The sequence below is a fragment of the Trichosurus vulpecula genome, chromosome 1 (assembly GCF_011100635.1).
Source record: "Trichosurus vulpecula isolate mTriVul1 chromosome 1, mTriVul1.pri, whole genome shotgun sequence".
In the NCBI taxonomy this organism is placed as follows: domain Eukaryota; kingdom Metazoa; phylum Chordata; class Mammalia; order Diprotodontia; family Phalangeridae; genus Trichosurus; species Trichosurus vulpecula.
In genome coordinates this window covers 259,824,416-259,840,694 of record NC_050573.1, presented here as the reverse complement: position 1 = coordinate 259,840,694, position 16,279 = coordinate 259,824,416, and the positions used below count along the sequence as shown (strand labels likewise).

The 16,279-nt window shown below is 34.3% G+C and overlaps 1 protein-coding gene across 1 annotated transcript in view; it reads left to right on the top strand.

The window, feature by feature from the left end:
* PRKDC (protein kinase, DNA-activated, catalytic subunit) overlaps positions 1–16,279 on the top strand; it is a 167,295-nt gene that overhangs the window by 81,865 nt on the left and 69,151 nt on the right. The window contains exons 41-52 of the mRNA XM_036737168.1: positions 1,900–2,104; positions 3,056–3,234; positions 3,730–3,898; positions 4,178–4,243; positions 6,679–6,751; positions 7,844–7,992; positions 10,342–10,479; positions 10,956–11,075; positions 12,134–12,277; positions 12,909–13,060; positions 14,224–14,355; positions 15,262–15,373. Coding sequence (XP_036593063.1) covers positions 1,900–2,104; positions 3,056–3,234; positions 3,730–3,898; positions 4,178–4,243; positions 6,679–6,751; positions 7,844–7,992; positions 10,342–10,479; positions 10,956–11,075; positions 12,134–12,277; positions 12,909–13,060; positions 14,224–14,355; positions 15,262–15,373 — 1,639 coding nt within the window. The remainder of the gene's footprint in view (positions 1–1,899; positions 2,105–3,055; positions 3,235–3,729; positions 3,899–4,177; positions 4,244–6,678; positions 6,752–7,843; positions 7,993–10,341; positions 10,480–10,955; positions 11,076–12,133; positions 12,278–12,908; positions 13,061–14,223; positions 14,356–15,261; positions 15,374–16,279) is intronic.

Sequence of the window (16,279 nt, the reverse complement as noted above, 5' to 3'; positions counted from 1 at the left end):
CTATCGTGAGGATCAGAGAATATATAATGTATATGAAATCATTTTCTAATTGTTCAGATTTATCATTTAAACTTGAACTATTATGATGATGATTATTTTGGTCCTTGAGGGATCTGTAATTTAATCACCATGGGTTCTCCTTCTACTGATGCAGTGATGTATTTATAACTTAGTAGATGACTTATAAAACTTAGTAGGTGCCATAGTCAAAAAAAATCATCTTGTGATTCAACTTATAAAGACCTTCACTGACCTTAATGAGGCTGGTCTTTGGATGACAGACACTAAGTTTATCCCTGGACGTGGCAATTGAATCCTTTCTAGATTTATAGGACCTGCCAAAGCATTTACTCTATTGGTTTAACCTTCAAGAACTTAGGAGGTTCTCCATCCGTTCCATGATGAGGTATCACAGTAGGACTTTCATGGGAGATTTTCATTATTATTATCATACTTATTGCTAATAATAATATAATTAAAGACGGTAAAAAAGACGTTAGTGCAATACAAACAAATGGAATTTAGTGTGAATTTTTAAATTTTACATGTTGGTCCTTGGAGAAAAAGTGTTTTTAAAACTAAAGAAAATTAAGGCATATGAAGACTTTTGTATAACTTCTGAAGGGGCACTTGAGGGAACTTTCAAATACCTTAAAGGTTACTATACTGGTTCCAAGATTATAAATTTAGAATTTTGGATTTGGAATGAAGATTGTAGAAATCATCCAGCCCATTACAAGCCACTTTTCCAACCATCTGATTTTTCAGATAAAGAAAATGAAATTAGCATTGGTAGGTGATTTGGCCAAAGTCACACAGATAGTTAGTGATAGATAGTGATAGATCAAGACTCCTGGCTCCCAAAAGTATTATTTCCATTATTTTACTATAGCCACTCTGACTTTCCTTTTCTTTGATTATAGGTATGTAATAACTTTTGTGCTTTTTAGACTTAATTGTTTTCATTTGTTTATTCCTTTTGCTTATACTTAAAAAGGGACTAGAGATTGTGGTTGCAAGACATTTTCCTAAAACAATTGTTTAAGACTGGAGTGGGGAATGAATTCTTTTATTAAGGGGATTGGTTTTGTGAAGTTTGGATTCAGTCAAAGGGCTGCACTTGAGGACCTAGAGGGCCACATGTGGCCTGGAGGTCACAGGTTCTGTACCCCTGGTAAGAGTTAGAAGGAAGGAAGAAGAAGAAAGGTATTAATGAGGGAGCTATGTGAAAGATTGCTTGAAATATATTTAATAGAGCTATAAGGGATGAAAGACAGAAGAATAGTGATAGTCATGGTATGTGCATAAACGCCTTTGTTAACTGTTGAAGCAAAAATAGAGGTTTTGGTCAGAACATTTCTAAGTTCTGAAGACTAAGTGGCAGCATTGCCCAAGGGCATCTTTACTAAACTGGCACCAGTGGTTGTGGTACAGAACAGCCTCGTGTATGTGACGGGGAGTAATGCCACAGGTCATTTATACATATTGCTATTTTAAATTCCACCTTTTATTTATGGGAGTGCATGTAAGCCTTTCACAATCTCATCTGTACACAGTGGAATGCACAGCTCGAACACCGAATAATATAATGTGATGATGGTGAGTGGAAGGCTGTTTCTGCCATCATAGCCTTATTCTTGGATTATTGACAAACAATTTTTCTTAATGTGGTTTCCTCAGTTTCTTTCACTTTAGGAAGGAAGAAAGAATGTGGGGGTGAAGAGGAAAAGGACAACAGTGATCCTTTTAGAAGTTGGGAGATAATGGCTCCGTTTCCATTCCATTTATTATGTATTAAATGTCTTCTGCATTGTGGTTTTGATCAGTTTTTACCAGGAGTTTATAAAGTTCAGTTTGTAGTTGATAATAGGAAGAGCCCAGAATTCTCATTTTTCTCAGGAGTAGCTGTGCCACACAAGTAGCCCTACTGGATACTGTGCACCGAATGTTCCAGAAAGATGATCTTTCAAATATCGCCCGCCTGGCATTTGTGGATCGCTGTCTCCTGACTCTTTTGTGGCATTGCAGCTTGGCTGCTTTGCGGGAATTCTTTAGTAGTATTATAGTGGAAGCCCTTGATGTACTGAAGTCCAGATTTACAAAGGTACCTCATATTTAATAAATTCAGTATTGCTTATATGTTTAAAGTATAGGTCACCTGGACTAATATTGTTCAGAACAATATACTGTTAACATTTTGAGCTAAAAAACAGGTTCTACATTGCCTACTAACTCCATTTTGAGAGTAGGTGTGTACACGCGTGTGTGTGTGTGTGTGTGTGTGTGTGTGTGTGTGTGTGATATATTTTTACGTACGTAACTAAACACCTAAATGACCAACTGTTAAACATGAGTACAATTTTAACATTAACTCGTTTAATTCTTGAGAGTCCTGTACAGTATTACTTGTGTGAAAATAATTTTAAACAAAGTTACCTGTGGTTTCACTTTTATCAGTTTTTGCTTCTTGTACACAACATATGTACTTAATAATAGCTCCTGAAAAAAAAAGAAAAAAAATAATAGCTTCTGTTTCTATGGTGTTTTGGGGTTTGCAAAATGCTTTTCTCAATCAGTGAAGTAGATAGTACAAGTACAAATGTTCACATTTTATAATTGAAGAACCAGAAGCTCAGAAAAATGACTAGCCAGTGACACAGATAATATCAAAGCCAAGATTTGCTTATGTCTTTCTCCACTCCAAGCCCAGCAATCTTTCCATAGTACTTCTCAGGCCTAGTTATCTGGACACCCTGAAATTCATGATGCTTCCTATATAATTTCCAATTACTATATCTAAATTTTTGGCCTTGGTACAACTAACAAATCAGTTATTTATGTGACAATTACGCTACGAATTTTTATATTGGTACTTTTAGTAAGCATTGCTTCTTAAATGGTGTGTTTGTGTATAAACACACATATATTATAAAAGAGGAACAGAAAATTACTAACATTACTAGAAGTATTAATGTTTATCTTATTAGTAAGATAATTACTGCTAAGAAAATTATACCACAAGACTGAGCCATTTTTGTGTGTTCAATTTTTTCAGTTAAGTGAATCTGCCTTTGATACTCAAGTCACAAAAAAGTTGGGCTACTATAAGATGCTTGAGGTATTGTATTCTCGTCTCCCAAAAGATGATGTTCACTCCAAAGAATCTAGAATTAATCAAGTTTTCCATGGTTCTTCCATTGTAGAAGGAAATGAACTCACTAAGACACTTATTAAGTAAGTTTTTACTTAAGCCCATTTATAATTTATGTATACCCTATTGACACATACTATGAAGAGATGTTAAATGTATATATATATGACAATTAAATGTAAATGCTGACTTTTCTGTGATAAAGTTCTTAATTTTTGCCATTAATGAACTTGGATATACTTTAGCTTATTAGTGGGAAGCAGAGATTTTTTACTCACGATCTTTCATAAATTATTGCACTCACTGTTAATTTTTTCTGATTCTTTCTCCTGTAGCTTCAGACAGGCTTTTAGAACTATTATTTGTAGTGCAATATAAACCTGAATAGCATGCCAGTTTAATGTATTGTAACAAAGGTATCCTTTTTTCAAAGCAATATCAGCTTGTTATGAGATTGACTGAATATAGGAGTGTCACTTTAATGGCCAACTATTGACATTTGAGGACATGATATATCATTAAGTCAGAGTGTTGGGTTCAAATGGATAATTAATCATAATTTTGGGTGTGTTTTACAGATTGTGTTATGATGCATTTACAGAAAATATGGCAGGCGAGACTCAGTTGCTAGAGAAGAGAAGACATTACCATTGTGCTGCATATAACTGTGCCATTGCTATTCTCTGCCGTGTATTCAGTGAAATGAAATTTTACCAGGGCTTTCTGTTTACTGAAAAACCAGAGAAGGTAGGCCTTTCAGGAGGAATTTACTATTGTTAACATTGTTATTTGTGTTAGATTTAAAGAATTACATTAAACCAGTTGAAACTGTATGTCATATAATCAAATTCTTTCTATAGCATTTCCAAGTGGATGTGGTCGAATTTAAATATGTAGTTGTTATAGCTTTGATTTTCTCTTTTACTGTCTGTTGGCTTTATTAGCTTTGATGAAAAAATTTTCACAGTTTTGTTACTTTTCATGTTGTTCATATTGCATATTTCTGTTTATTCTTTGTTTTTGCAGAACTTGCTTATTTTGGAAAACTTGATAGATCTGAAACATTGCTATACTTTTCCTGTTGAAGTTGAGGTAAGTAAAGACTTTATACATTCAATGTAAGTTTTAAAATGTTGATGAGTATGTTTTGTAATCATTTTGCAAGTTTATTTAATTGGAACCCAATTAATCAAAATTCTCAATTGATTTTTTCTTTCATTTGATCTTTAGGAGAAGGGCCAAAAGATAAGAGAATAAAATGATGTTAGGAATTTGGACAAAAAACAACCCAAGAAGTTCTGGTGTCAATTCATATTCAGCCCTTTCTCCTACTTGTAGAATTTTGGTGGATGTTTGACTTCATTGGTGTGAGAACTCCCTCCACCAAAGTAATTTAAAACCCCTCTGTGCCTTCTCATTCTTAATGATTATTTAGTATATTTTCTGATAAATCTTCTTCAGAGAACATGCCCAGTAGAGATCTTCATTTGCTATTATTGGACAAAGATCACACACATCAATTGCTCCAACAGTTAAATTAATGGTACATCAAGTACTGTGCAGTTCTTAACACAGTCTGCTTATTTGTTTGTTTTCGCAAATCTTTAGAAGATGGGGAGGGAAGGCAGAGAGAAGGAACTGCGCAGTATTGAAGGACCATTTTGTGGTTTTGTCTATTTTGTTGATTTATGTGGCTTTGAGAACTTAGGGTCATCTCCACACCTGGAATAAGACATTAGAGTGAGTTTTTAGTGGAGTCCTGCTTTTCATAATAATAATCATTGTACAGAATTATATCCCTGAGGCATTACAAAATCCTGAATCATCAATGAAAAACTTTGTCTTAATATATTCTGAAGCACATTTCTGAAATATTTCACTAAAAATGGGTTGAAGGAAGAAACATTTCCCTGAAGTTTAAGATCTAAATAGATCAAGGTAGAAATGTTTTATTCCTAATAGGAATAAATTGTGGAAAGACTGCTTTTCATAATGATAGATAATCAGTGCTTATCCACATGAGTTTAAGGTCACAGAGCATGCAGTGGAATGATGAGCAAGGCTTCTCTTCAGAACCACATGCCAGAAACATCAGATTAAAACAGAGACTTAGGGCTGAGTGGGCCAGACAGATTCCAGAGTCGATTTAAAATAATCATAGTCAGAGACTATGAAGCGGGAGCAATTAAGGGCTGCCAGAGATCAGACTCCAGATGTTGGGGTTCAGTCTTTAAAATCAGGAATTACCAGTCTGATTTTTTCTAATTTTATTGGAAGCTATTGCTATTTGAGGCCATGGTAAATCATTAGGTCAGAGTGTTTGGTTCAAAAGGAAAATTAATTGGTTTGAAAGTGATATGGGACTGAGAGAGGAGGAAAGAATGAGGAGCTTGGAAACTTAGAGTAAATTTAGTTAGAAAACCAGAAAGTGTTTTCACATGTCCATGCAGAGAAACTGATCTAGCCCAACAAGGTGGACAGTGGTGTTGGCAGCTCTTGAGTGAAATTCACTCACTAGCCTGGCATCTAAGAGCCAGCTGGAGGTAGAGCTCATCTCCCTCTGCAGTTGTGCTCTCCATCTGGGGAATTAGTAAGGCGAAAGAAAAACTTCATTCCACTTTCACTAATACTAATAGCTTGCACTCATGTAGCACCTCACATGTATCTTGTTTGGTCCTCATAACAACCTGCGAGGTAAGTGCTGTTATTATCCCCGTTTTACAGTTGAGGAGACTGAGATTGAAAGAAGTTAAGTGACTTGCACAGGGTCACATGCTAGTAAGTGCACGATTCGAATTCAAGTTTTCCTGACTCTGGGTTCAGCACTCTGTGTTGCATCAAAGATTCCCAAGTGAAATATGGACAAGATAACAGTTCATGAGATGAGTTAATTGGAGAATTCTATAAAAATTCAACTTTGATATAAGAAACGCAGACATTGACTCTGAAGGCTTGTGAATCTAGAGCTAGAAGGAGCCATACATCCAGCCCTCTCATTTTATAAATAAGGAAGCTGAGACCCAGAGAGTGTCTGAGCTGCCCAAGGTCCCAAAGCAAGGATTTGAATTCCACTTTGATGAAACGGAGTCTGGTGCACCATCTCACCCCCTGTACCCTTCTATAATTAGATCCCATCTGGAATATTTTATTCAGTGTTAGGTGCCACAGTGAGGACAGATATTAATGAATGGAGGGGAATCAAAAGAAGCAATGGGTAGAAAAGTTACAAAGAAGTACATTTTGGCGCAATGTAGGGAAGTACTTACTAGTGATTAGAGCTTCCCAAAAGTGGAATGGACTTCCTCAGCAACTACTGGGTTCTTTCCGAGAAGTCTTGAAGCAAAGCATAGAAGATCCCTGGTTGAGTGTGTTGTAGGTACAAGGTGACTGAATGGCCTGTGAGATTGTATGTGATTTGTATTCCAGGCACAGGGAGTCATCCATTCGAATACATCAAGGAAGGAGATAAAATTTCAAGTTTGGAAATATCAAAAAGTATAGAAATTTTCATTTTCTTTATCTTACAGGTTCCTATGGAAAGAAAGAAAAGGTATATTGCTATTAGAAAAGAAGCCAGAGATGCAGCACATGGAGACTCAGGTGAGATAGTCTTCAAATGGTGAAAAAGGAGCTTCTGGTAATATTTTTCAAATTAATGTGTTTTTTTTTCAGTTAAGCATTTATTTTCTCTTCTTTTCACTTCCCTCTTTGGGGGAAGAAAAAGAAAAACTAGACCCTTGTAACAAACATGAATATGCATAATCAAGCAGAAAAAATTCCCATATTGACCATATCCAAAAATGTTTCATTCTTTATATTAGGTCTGTCATCTATCAGGAGGAAAGTTCTGCTACTGTTAAAAGTTATACATAGAAGACAAAATGCTTGGATCTGACATTTGAAAAGAGTATTTTTCAAGTGATTCCCCCAGAAACAAAGTGGCCAAGTAGGAGGCCAAAAATTCCATGGGATAAGACTTCGCAAGTGGGACATGTTCTTTAGACAGAATAAGGAATTATTGGTTCTGTTCAGTAAATCTGTACTCATTGGGTCACGTGACAGTTTAATTAATTGAATGTTTCCTTATGTGATATGCAAAATAACAATTTTGAGAGTGATAAAATCAATTAATTTGTCCATTTAAGAATCACTAGGGAAGGTAGGTGGCCCAATGGATAGAGCACAGGCCTGGAGTCAGAAAAACCTGAATTCAAGTCCAGCCTCAAACGCTTACTAGCTTTGTGACCCTGGGTAAGCTACTTAACCCTGTTTGCCTCAGTTTCCTCATCTGTAAAGTGAGAGGGGAAGGAAATGTCAAACACCAATATCTTTGCCAAGAAAACCCCAAAAGGGGTCACGAAGAGTCAGACATGACTAAAAAATCCAAAAGACAATAAAAAAGAATGATTGGGTAAAAAAAAAAAATCAGATTTACAAAAGAGGGATCATCATGAAAATAGTTATCATGGCATATTTGTTAGTAGTTTATGTATTTTTATTACAAACATTTTTTGAAATCTTGACAAAAACAAACTTTCTAGGTTCTGGAATGACCTAAAAATCCATACATGCAATACAAAATAGCTATTTGCTAATGATACTTTTAGGCAAAGAAAGATTTTTTTCCCCTTATTTTATAGTAAATGCTTTTTTAAAAATTCATTCACACTTTTTTCCTTTTTTTTTTTTAAGAGGGGCCTCATTATCTGTCTTCATTGTCATATATGGCAGACAGCAGTCTGAGTGAGGAAATGAGTCAATTTGACTTTTCTACTGGAGTACAGAGCTATTCATACAGTACCCAAGATTCTAAAGCTACTGTTGTTCATTTCCGGAGAAGGGTAATAACATTTTAAAATATATTTCTAGACAAAAAATTTGTTTTAGCCTGCTTAGTATATGATGTGAAATTTAGTGTGTTGTTCTTTTTATCCACTTGGAATAGAAGCGTGGAGAACCATGTGTGTATGCACATTAGCCAGAGGCCACAAGGTTTTGTAGATAGAATTCTGGGCTTAGTTAGGACTACCCAGGTTCAAATTCTCCATCTGCTACTGCCTGGCTGTGTGACACTAAATAAGTTTCTTAGTCCCTCTGTACTTCAGGCTGCTGGTTAGGACTTCTCTTCTAAGTAATAAGGTGGGTTGTAATCTGTGTTGGTTGAAGAAGTTTCCATACCGAGTTTCTCACACTTCTTACTCTTTTCTACGTAAACTACAGTCTAGTGACAGTGGCCTCCTTGCTCTTCTCACATGCACTCAGCATTTCACTCCCCAACTCCAGGCATTTTCACTGGTTGCCCCTCATCCTTGGGACTTTTCATCTCCCTTCTCATTGATTTACTGTCTTCCATCAAGCCTTACCTAAAATTCTGCCTTCTGGAAGACGCCTTTCCTGGTCTCCCTTAGTGCTAGTGTATTCTCTCTGTGATTATCTTCAGGTACACTTCCTTTCATGCTATAATATATTTATTTTGAGAGCAGAAAGAAAACTTTGAACTAAAATTTGGTTAAAAGGGTTTGTTATTTATGCTTTAAGCAGAAGATAATAGTCGTCACAAGCCTAGGTATCACTAGGGTATTGAATGTGTCATTGAAAAATAATTTATCTTTGAGAATTTGTGTATGTGTGTGTCCATCCCCCTTTCCCATCCTCCAGGCTGCCTCCAGAAATGCCTCCGTTGTCTTCACTTGAACCAAAGTTTGCCATACTCCAAATGGCCTCCTTTTTTTCTCCCCTACCCCCTGAGGTGCAAACTTTTGCGTCTTAGCCCATTTATTTGATCTAAAGTTGGTAGATGTGAATAAATCAGGATCTGAACCCTTCAACAATAGTGGGGTTTTTTTAAAGATGAACTTGCCAACTGAAATGAATATGTGGGGAGATATTTTTGAGCAGGGAAGTGTTCTGAAAACTCTTACCTACTCGTGGACATTGCCACAACACTCACATAACCAGAAATTTAGGGCAGCATATCATCATCCCACTTGTGCAAGTGTGGGGATAAAAAATATCCAGTCTACAATAAGAGAAACTGAGGCAGAGCTCTGAGCCAATGGCACTTTATTAGGGGGTCCATATTCCTCACATCTGATCTGATCAGCCCCCTCCTAACAGGCCCTGTTTTTATAGGATTAGATATGTAAACATTCAAGAACAGCTAGACCAGATACAGAATAATGTCATTGGTTGATACATGACACATAGCCTAAAATAAGCAAAACAGTGTATCAGCAGAGTCACGAGTTGGGCAAAGAAAGGAATATTTCCACTAAATAGGTGGTCATGCTATGGTCATATGAAGGGTACCTGCTCAAGTTGGACAAGAGAGAATGGTCCAGAGGCACAAAAATAATTTAGGAGGACTTTCCATATAGTTGAGTCACCTCCACAACACTGAGCTTGGTCACCATGACAAGGAAAAACAAGGGTGGAGGGCCTCTAGCCAGCTCCCCATGATTATGAAAGTGATCATATCATCTGCAACTTGCAGCTCTGGGACCAAATATACAGAACTTATAATCATATCAAATTGATAATGATTGGAAGAGCGGGGTCTTCAATGAATCAACTTCCTCACAAGGTTGTTTATTTCTGTTTTAGTACTTAAATAATTCTCAGAGGTCAGAAATTTCTTCAACAGCATTTTCCAAGACTGCCTAAGATTTTCAAGTAGATGTTGATGTTTTCAGGCTATAAAATTCTTTAAAATTTATTTTAAAAAAACTTTGCTTAAATTTGCCCTGTGTGTTATTATCTAGCTGTTTCTCTTTTGCATTTCTGTCTTCCCTAAGTTAACAGCCTAAGAGGAAAGGCTGTCAGGGTTAAATCGTGAAAAACTGAAATAGAGTCAACTGGTCCCTGATGTCAGATTTTTTAGTCTTGTGGAGTATAGCGAATATTGATATAAATGGATATTTAGGCATAGGAATCAAGAAAGCAAATGGAATCAGTGGATTGGGCTAGAGTTAATAAGAAAATGATTCTCCAAGGAACTGAGTTTGGAAGTAAAGAAAGATCAGGAATTTGCCTATTAAGTTCTTAAAAGCAGAAATCTCATAATATTCAGTAGTTCTTCCAAAATATTATTATACTGAGGGTTTATTTTGTGTGTTCTTGTTAAAGAATGGCACATACATTGAGGTTGAAAACCTGATATAGCAATCCCTTTATTTCTCATTTCTCTGTAGGAACGTATTGATTCCACGGTCCAGGATGATATAATGGAGTTAGAAATGGATGAACTAAACCAGCATGAGTGTATGACAACCATGACAGCCCTGATTAAGCATATGCAGAGAAACCGTATCACACCTCACATAGAAGAGGTAATATTTCATTCCCACATTCTTTTCATTCATTTTGTTTGCTGGGATTATGTTGAAAAATAAGTTCTGGGCAAATCAATTCTTAACTACCTCATTTCAAAGTAATTGTGTATAGTATAAACAGATAGTTTCAGTCTTTTTTCTTTATCTGTGTAATTTTGAGTGTACATGGGAATTGTATAGCTAGAAGTGAAAGGGGCACCAGAAGGCATCTAATCCAACCCTCATTGTGCAAATGAAGAAAATGAGGCCCTGTGAGGTTAAGTTACCTAGGGTATTATAAGTAGTAAGCTTTAGAAGCAGGTTTGGATTGAATCCAGTTCTGATTCCAAAGCTAGTGAATGCTCTTTGTACTCTGTGTGTGTGTGTGTGTGTGTGTGTGTGTGTGTGTGTGTGTGTGTAGATACACATATATCTATTATATACATATACAGATAGATATGCATATACATATACATATTTAAATTTTGTTTCAGGGTTCAGAGCCAACAAATCTTCCTCCGTGGATGAAATTTCTTCATAGTAAATTGGAAAATCCATCAACACCATTAAATATTCGTCTCTTCTTAGCTAAACTCATAATAAATACTGAAGAAGTAAGTAATTTTATGTGTGATTTTTTAATTTTATTTTTTATTTTTCATTTCATTGTTTAATACTGAATTTAAACCCACTAAATAAGATAAGCATTTCTCTTATATAATCAGAACAGAAAAAAAGATTGCATATTTTCAAAGCTACTTGCCAATCTTCTTACTTTTCCACCTTTTTTTCTCATGTTGGTAACCCCATTACTTGCTCCTCTTCTTCCAGCCTCCTCCTTCAAAGAATTGTTTGTAATAGAAAAGTAGTCACAATACTTAATGAACTGTTTCTGCAAAATAGTCCCTTTTGTCTCTGAATCAGTGAAAGAATTTAGTGCACTAGGAATTCTTCTCACAGGTCTAAATAAAAAAAAATGATAATCATTCTGTATAGATTTTGATGCTTGCATTTTCACTACTCTGATCAATATGATATTTAGAATACACACAGTGCTTGACTTCCAGTAAGTACTCAACGAATTTCACTAATATAGGATCTTTAATAATAATAGTTGCTAACGGTTATATAGCACTTTCAGGCTTGCAAAGCCAAAGCATTTTACTATCCTCTTAAAAGTAAGTTACCTAGGCAAATTACCTAAAGATGTTGTCATTTCTAGGACCCTTTATAGAGTGTTCTTTTGGAATTTTTCTCAGATTCCATGACACTTTTTTTTTCTTCCTCAGACATGGCAACGGTTCATCCTTTGGGTTTGAGTTTAAATTTTTGAAACATCCAGAAGTCATGCAGAACCACAAACTAGGTCTGCTTGTCATTTGGGTGGAAGAAGGGTTCCTGTGGATTACTTTATTTTAATCTCTGTAGAAGGTACCCCAGCAATAATATTGCATAAAAAAGGAAACCATTACCATTGATGCATAGTTTTAAGGAATTAGACGTAGATTAAATAATGAATCTTTTCAGCTGTGAATTTATTTTCTTGAGTTGACTGTATTTATGGATTTCGGATTTGAATATAAAAAGTTAACTTTTTAAACAGGTGTTCAGAATTCAATATTGCCTTTTAAAAATAGCCCTTTTAATTTTTGGTTTTAAATTTTTCTTTTAGGTTTTCCGGCCATATGCAAAACACTGGCTTAATCCTTTGCTACAGCTAGTTGTTTCTGAAAATAACGGAGGAGAAGGGATTCACTACATGGTGGTAGAGATAGTAGTAGTTGTTCTTTCATGGACAAGCATTGCTACACCCAAAGTAATGATTTCATATATAATTGAATTCTATATTTTTGCAAATATCTAATAACATGTAATTTATCTGTATCATCAAATGCACTACCATATTGTTAGCATTTTGCAAAACGGATAAATATTTTAAAAGTGAATATTTTGGCCTTAAGTGATTTCATAATTTTAAAATTAATTCTTTTGGCATGAAAAACATTTTTATTCCTAGCTTTTCTTTTTCAATAAAAAAGAATAAAAATAATAATTGTTGACATTCATATAGTGTTTGAGGTTTGTAAAACATTTTGCAGCTACAATGATGCCTCATTTATTCAGTATCATTGGGGAATCAGATGTTCCTCAAAACTGAATTTTTCAGATAAGTGAAGCATACTCCTTTCAGAATGAAAAAATTTTAAACACTTTTCAAAGTATTTCTAAAAAAAAAGTTTATGCCCCTTTGTCTTTTGTAGTGTATACAGACCACAATTTAATATTTTTTGATGGTTAAGGGTAATTTTTACTTCATTATTCCACAGATTCCTGAGTTTGAAGAAGATACATTTATGAATTGACTTTTGCATTTTTATTAAAATGTTTTAGTATTTTATTAAAGATTTTAAGATTATATATGACAACATAATTTCCATATTTTTCAGGGTGTTCCTAAAGATGAACTGCTGGCAAATAGATTACTTCAGTTCTTGATGAAACATGTCTTTCACCCAAAAAGAGCTGTGTTTAGGCACAACCTTGAAATCATAAAAACTGTGGTTGAATGCTGGAAGGATTGTTTATCTATACCATACAGGTATGAAGTTAGCAGAAGGCTTTCTTAAGAAAACAAACTGATGTTTAAAAAATTAATTACTAGGACAGAAATACATTTCTTAAAAGGTAATTGTTTTATAAACATTTATGTTTGAGTGGAAGGAACAGATGTAAACCATAAAACTTAGTTGTATTGATCGGGGATATTGATTGAGCTAAATCTTAATCCTGATTGCTTTTGTTCCATATTATTTGGTTTTCCTTATATAAACTTCACAAGTTTAGGTAAATATATCTTTTTGTGTGTTCAGAGATTTAGATATAATGGGCTTAGTTTGATTTTGTATGATAGTACATTATTTTAGCTATGACTTAGATTTTATTAACATCATTAAGTTAATCAATTGAGAAAACTAGAATAAGTCTCATTACTTTTATATTCCATTTTTATTCCAATCAGTGTATTTCAGTATTTGCCACTCTTAGAATAATTTTGTAAGTATGTGATTGTGATAGTGGAACAGTTCTAATAACACCTTAATTTTAATAATGAAAATAAATGTAATTTAGAGATGAAAAAGTTTTATGTTTTTACTATTGTATTATTTATATTTTATTATATTATTATCATTTATTTGTTTAGTTTGAGGGGAGAGGTAGAGAAAAGGGAAGAGAGGACATATTCAGATGTATCAATACCAAAACACTAGATTAACCTGAAAACAAATAAGTGAAAAGTCAGCCAGAAGTTAATGGATGATAGAGTCAGCTAGATAGCTTAGTTAATAGAGCACTGTGCTTGGAGTCAGGATAACCCAAGTTCAAATGTGGCCTCAGACATTTACTAGCTGTGGGACCCTGGCCAAGTCACTTAATCTCTGTTTGCCTCAATCCACTGGAGATGGAAATGGCAAACAACTCTGATGGAGTGCAACTCTGGTATCCTTGCTAAGAAAATCCTACGGACAGTATGGTCCATGAGGTCGTAAAGAGTCAGATGCAACTGAACAACAAAACAAAAACAATATATACTAGAAGGATGTGAAAGAAAAACAATACAAACATAGAATGTCATATGGAAAGTTTCCATAGGCCTGTGAATTTTCTGGTTTATACTTTTCAAAGGTATTTTTTATCATTGTTTATTTACAACTTAATGGACCATTTATTTATAGTTGTTTTTGGTTTGTTCTTGCGTTTCAGGATAATATTTGAGAAGTTTTCCAATAGAGACCCCAACTCAAAAGACAATTCAGTAGGAATTCAGTTATTAGGAATTATAATGGCAAATAACTTACCTCCCTATGATTCAAAAAGTGGTATTGAAAGTACAAGGTGAGAATCTCATCTTTTTGCATTGATGTTTTTATCTGTTAAAATGTAGTTGAGCCAGATTAAGTAAAATGGAATAAAGCTGTTCATTTAAAATTTCAATGCAACAGACCAGAATCCAAGTCAATAAAAAATATTCTTTTTTAATGATTTAAGAAGGACATTTAGTGTGAGGGATTGTGTTGTAAGAATATGAGAAATATTTCAGAGAATTTTATTTGTTGGTTCATAATAGATTTACACCTGAGAGAAATAGGAAATTCTTGATTTCAAAAGAAATTCATTGTTATTGCCTCTTTTGCCTCTTTTCCCAGTACAACAGAAAATATATATTTTCATAGGATCCTAGATTTAATTCTCATTTTATAGATGAGAAAACCTGAGGATCAAAGATCCAAAATAACATGCCCAAGTCATTGAGTTTGATTAGAATAAGAATTCTTATTGGTTCACTGTCCTGACATGCTAAAATTTCAGGTTTAAATGTGCACAATGTACTTATTTCATAATACATACAGATAATGTTATAACAGAATATGAAATAGTATCCTTTATACCTTGAATTTTATACCTTATGCTAATAATGATGATGAATAATGTTGAGAGATTGTAGAGCCAGGTTTATATTGATTATTCGTAGATGGAGAAGTTATTTCTGTATTCAGTCACATACATGATCTATTAGAGAATTCTAAATGAGTATTGAATTAGAAAAAATACATAAAGATAAGAAAGTACAGAATGCAGTTATATAGTAACTCAAGCCTGTGACCTGGAGAAAAATAAAGACATAAACCAGACTTCACTGCTTCCTACCAGTTGTACTTCATTTTATATGTGTAGTTTGGATCATAGCAAACTAATTGAATGATTTTATACAAATTTGTTTCCTCTGTTTGTAATTTGTAGATACTTTCAAGCTTTGGTCAACAATATGTCTTTTGTAAAGTATAAAGAAGTGTATGCAGCTGCAGCAGAAGTGTTGGGATTAATTCTTCAATATATTGCTAAGAAGGAAAATGTAAGTGAACTGTTATGTAAATTACTTTTTCTTATGATAATTTGTAATTGAATCAATATATTGAATGCCTGTTACATAGAAAATCTTTTTGTAGGCCCTAAGAAATAGTCCCTTTTTTTTCCCAAGGAACTTCTGATCCATTAGTGTAGAATGTGAAAATTCAAAGGAAAAGACCAGTGCCATGAGAGCTTAGAGAAAGGATGAATCCTTTTTACCTGAATGTATTAGAGAAGGAAAACCACATAAAGAGCATGGTGCTTGAAAGAAAGGGAGATATTCAGCTGACAGAAATCTGGAGGCAGAATATTTCAGATTTAGGAGACAGAAGAAAGGCACAGGAGCCAAAAGTAGAATATATTTAAGGGATGAGGAGTAATAAAGTTTAGATAGAATACAAGGCATATGAAGCGGGGAGTAAGGTAGGTTAGAGATGTATTTTTTTAAATGGCCTCAAATGCGAAGCTGAAGAGCTTGTGATAAAGCCGTTATGTGTCTTTAGATAAATCTTGAATAAAAAGCATGTTATTTTACCCAAAAAAGTTTAGGGAAATATTCTATGACTAAATAACTAATGAACATCAAAAGGCATTTAAATGGCATGCTACAGATTGAATTGTGCCAAGTGCTATTTGTCGAGAACTAAGTAGACTTAGTGTTCGTAGCAGTTTGAAATAGGTCATTAAGAAGGTACTGGTTTTGGAGAAAGCTGTGCTCAACTTTTAATAGACAAAAGGATTGTCATTAAGTAATGACAGAATTAGGGAAAGAAAGGAAAATGGCTTGTGGTGGCATGTAATATGTAAAGTTTTCCTCTTTTCAAAAATCTCTCCCCTCACATTTTACCAATCAGAATCAGAAATCACGTCCTTTATACTTTGTAGCTCATGCTAATAAGAATGACAAAAA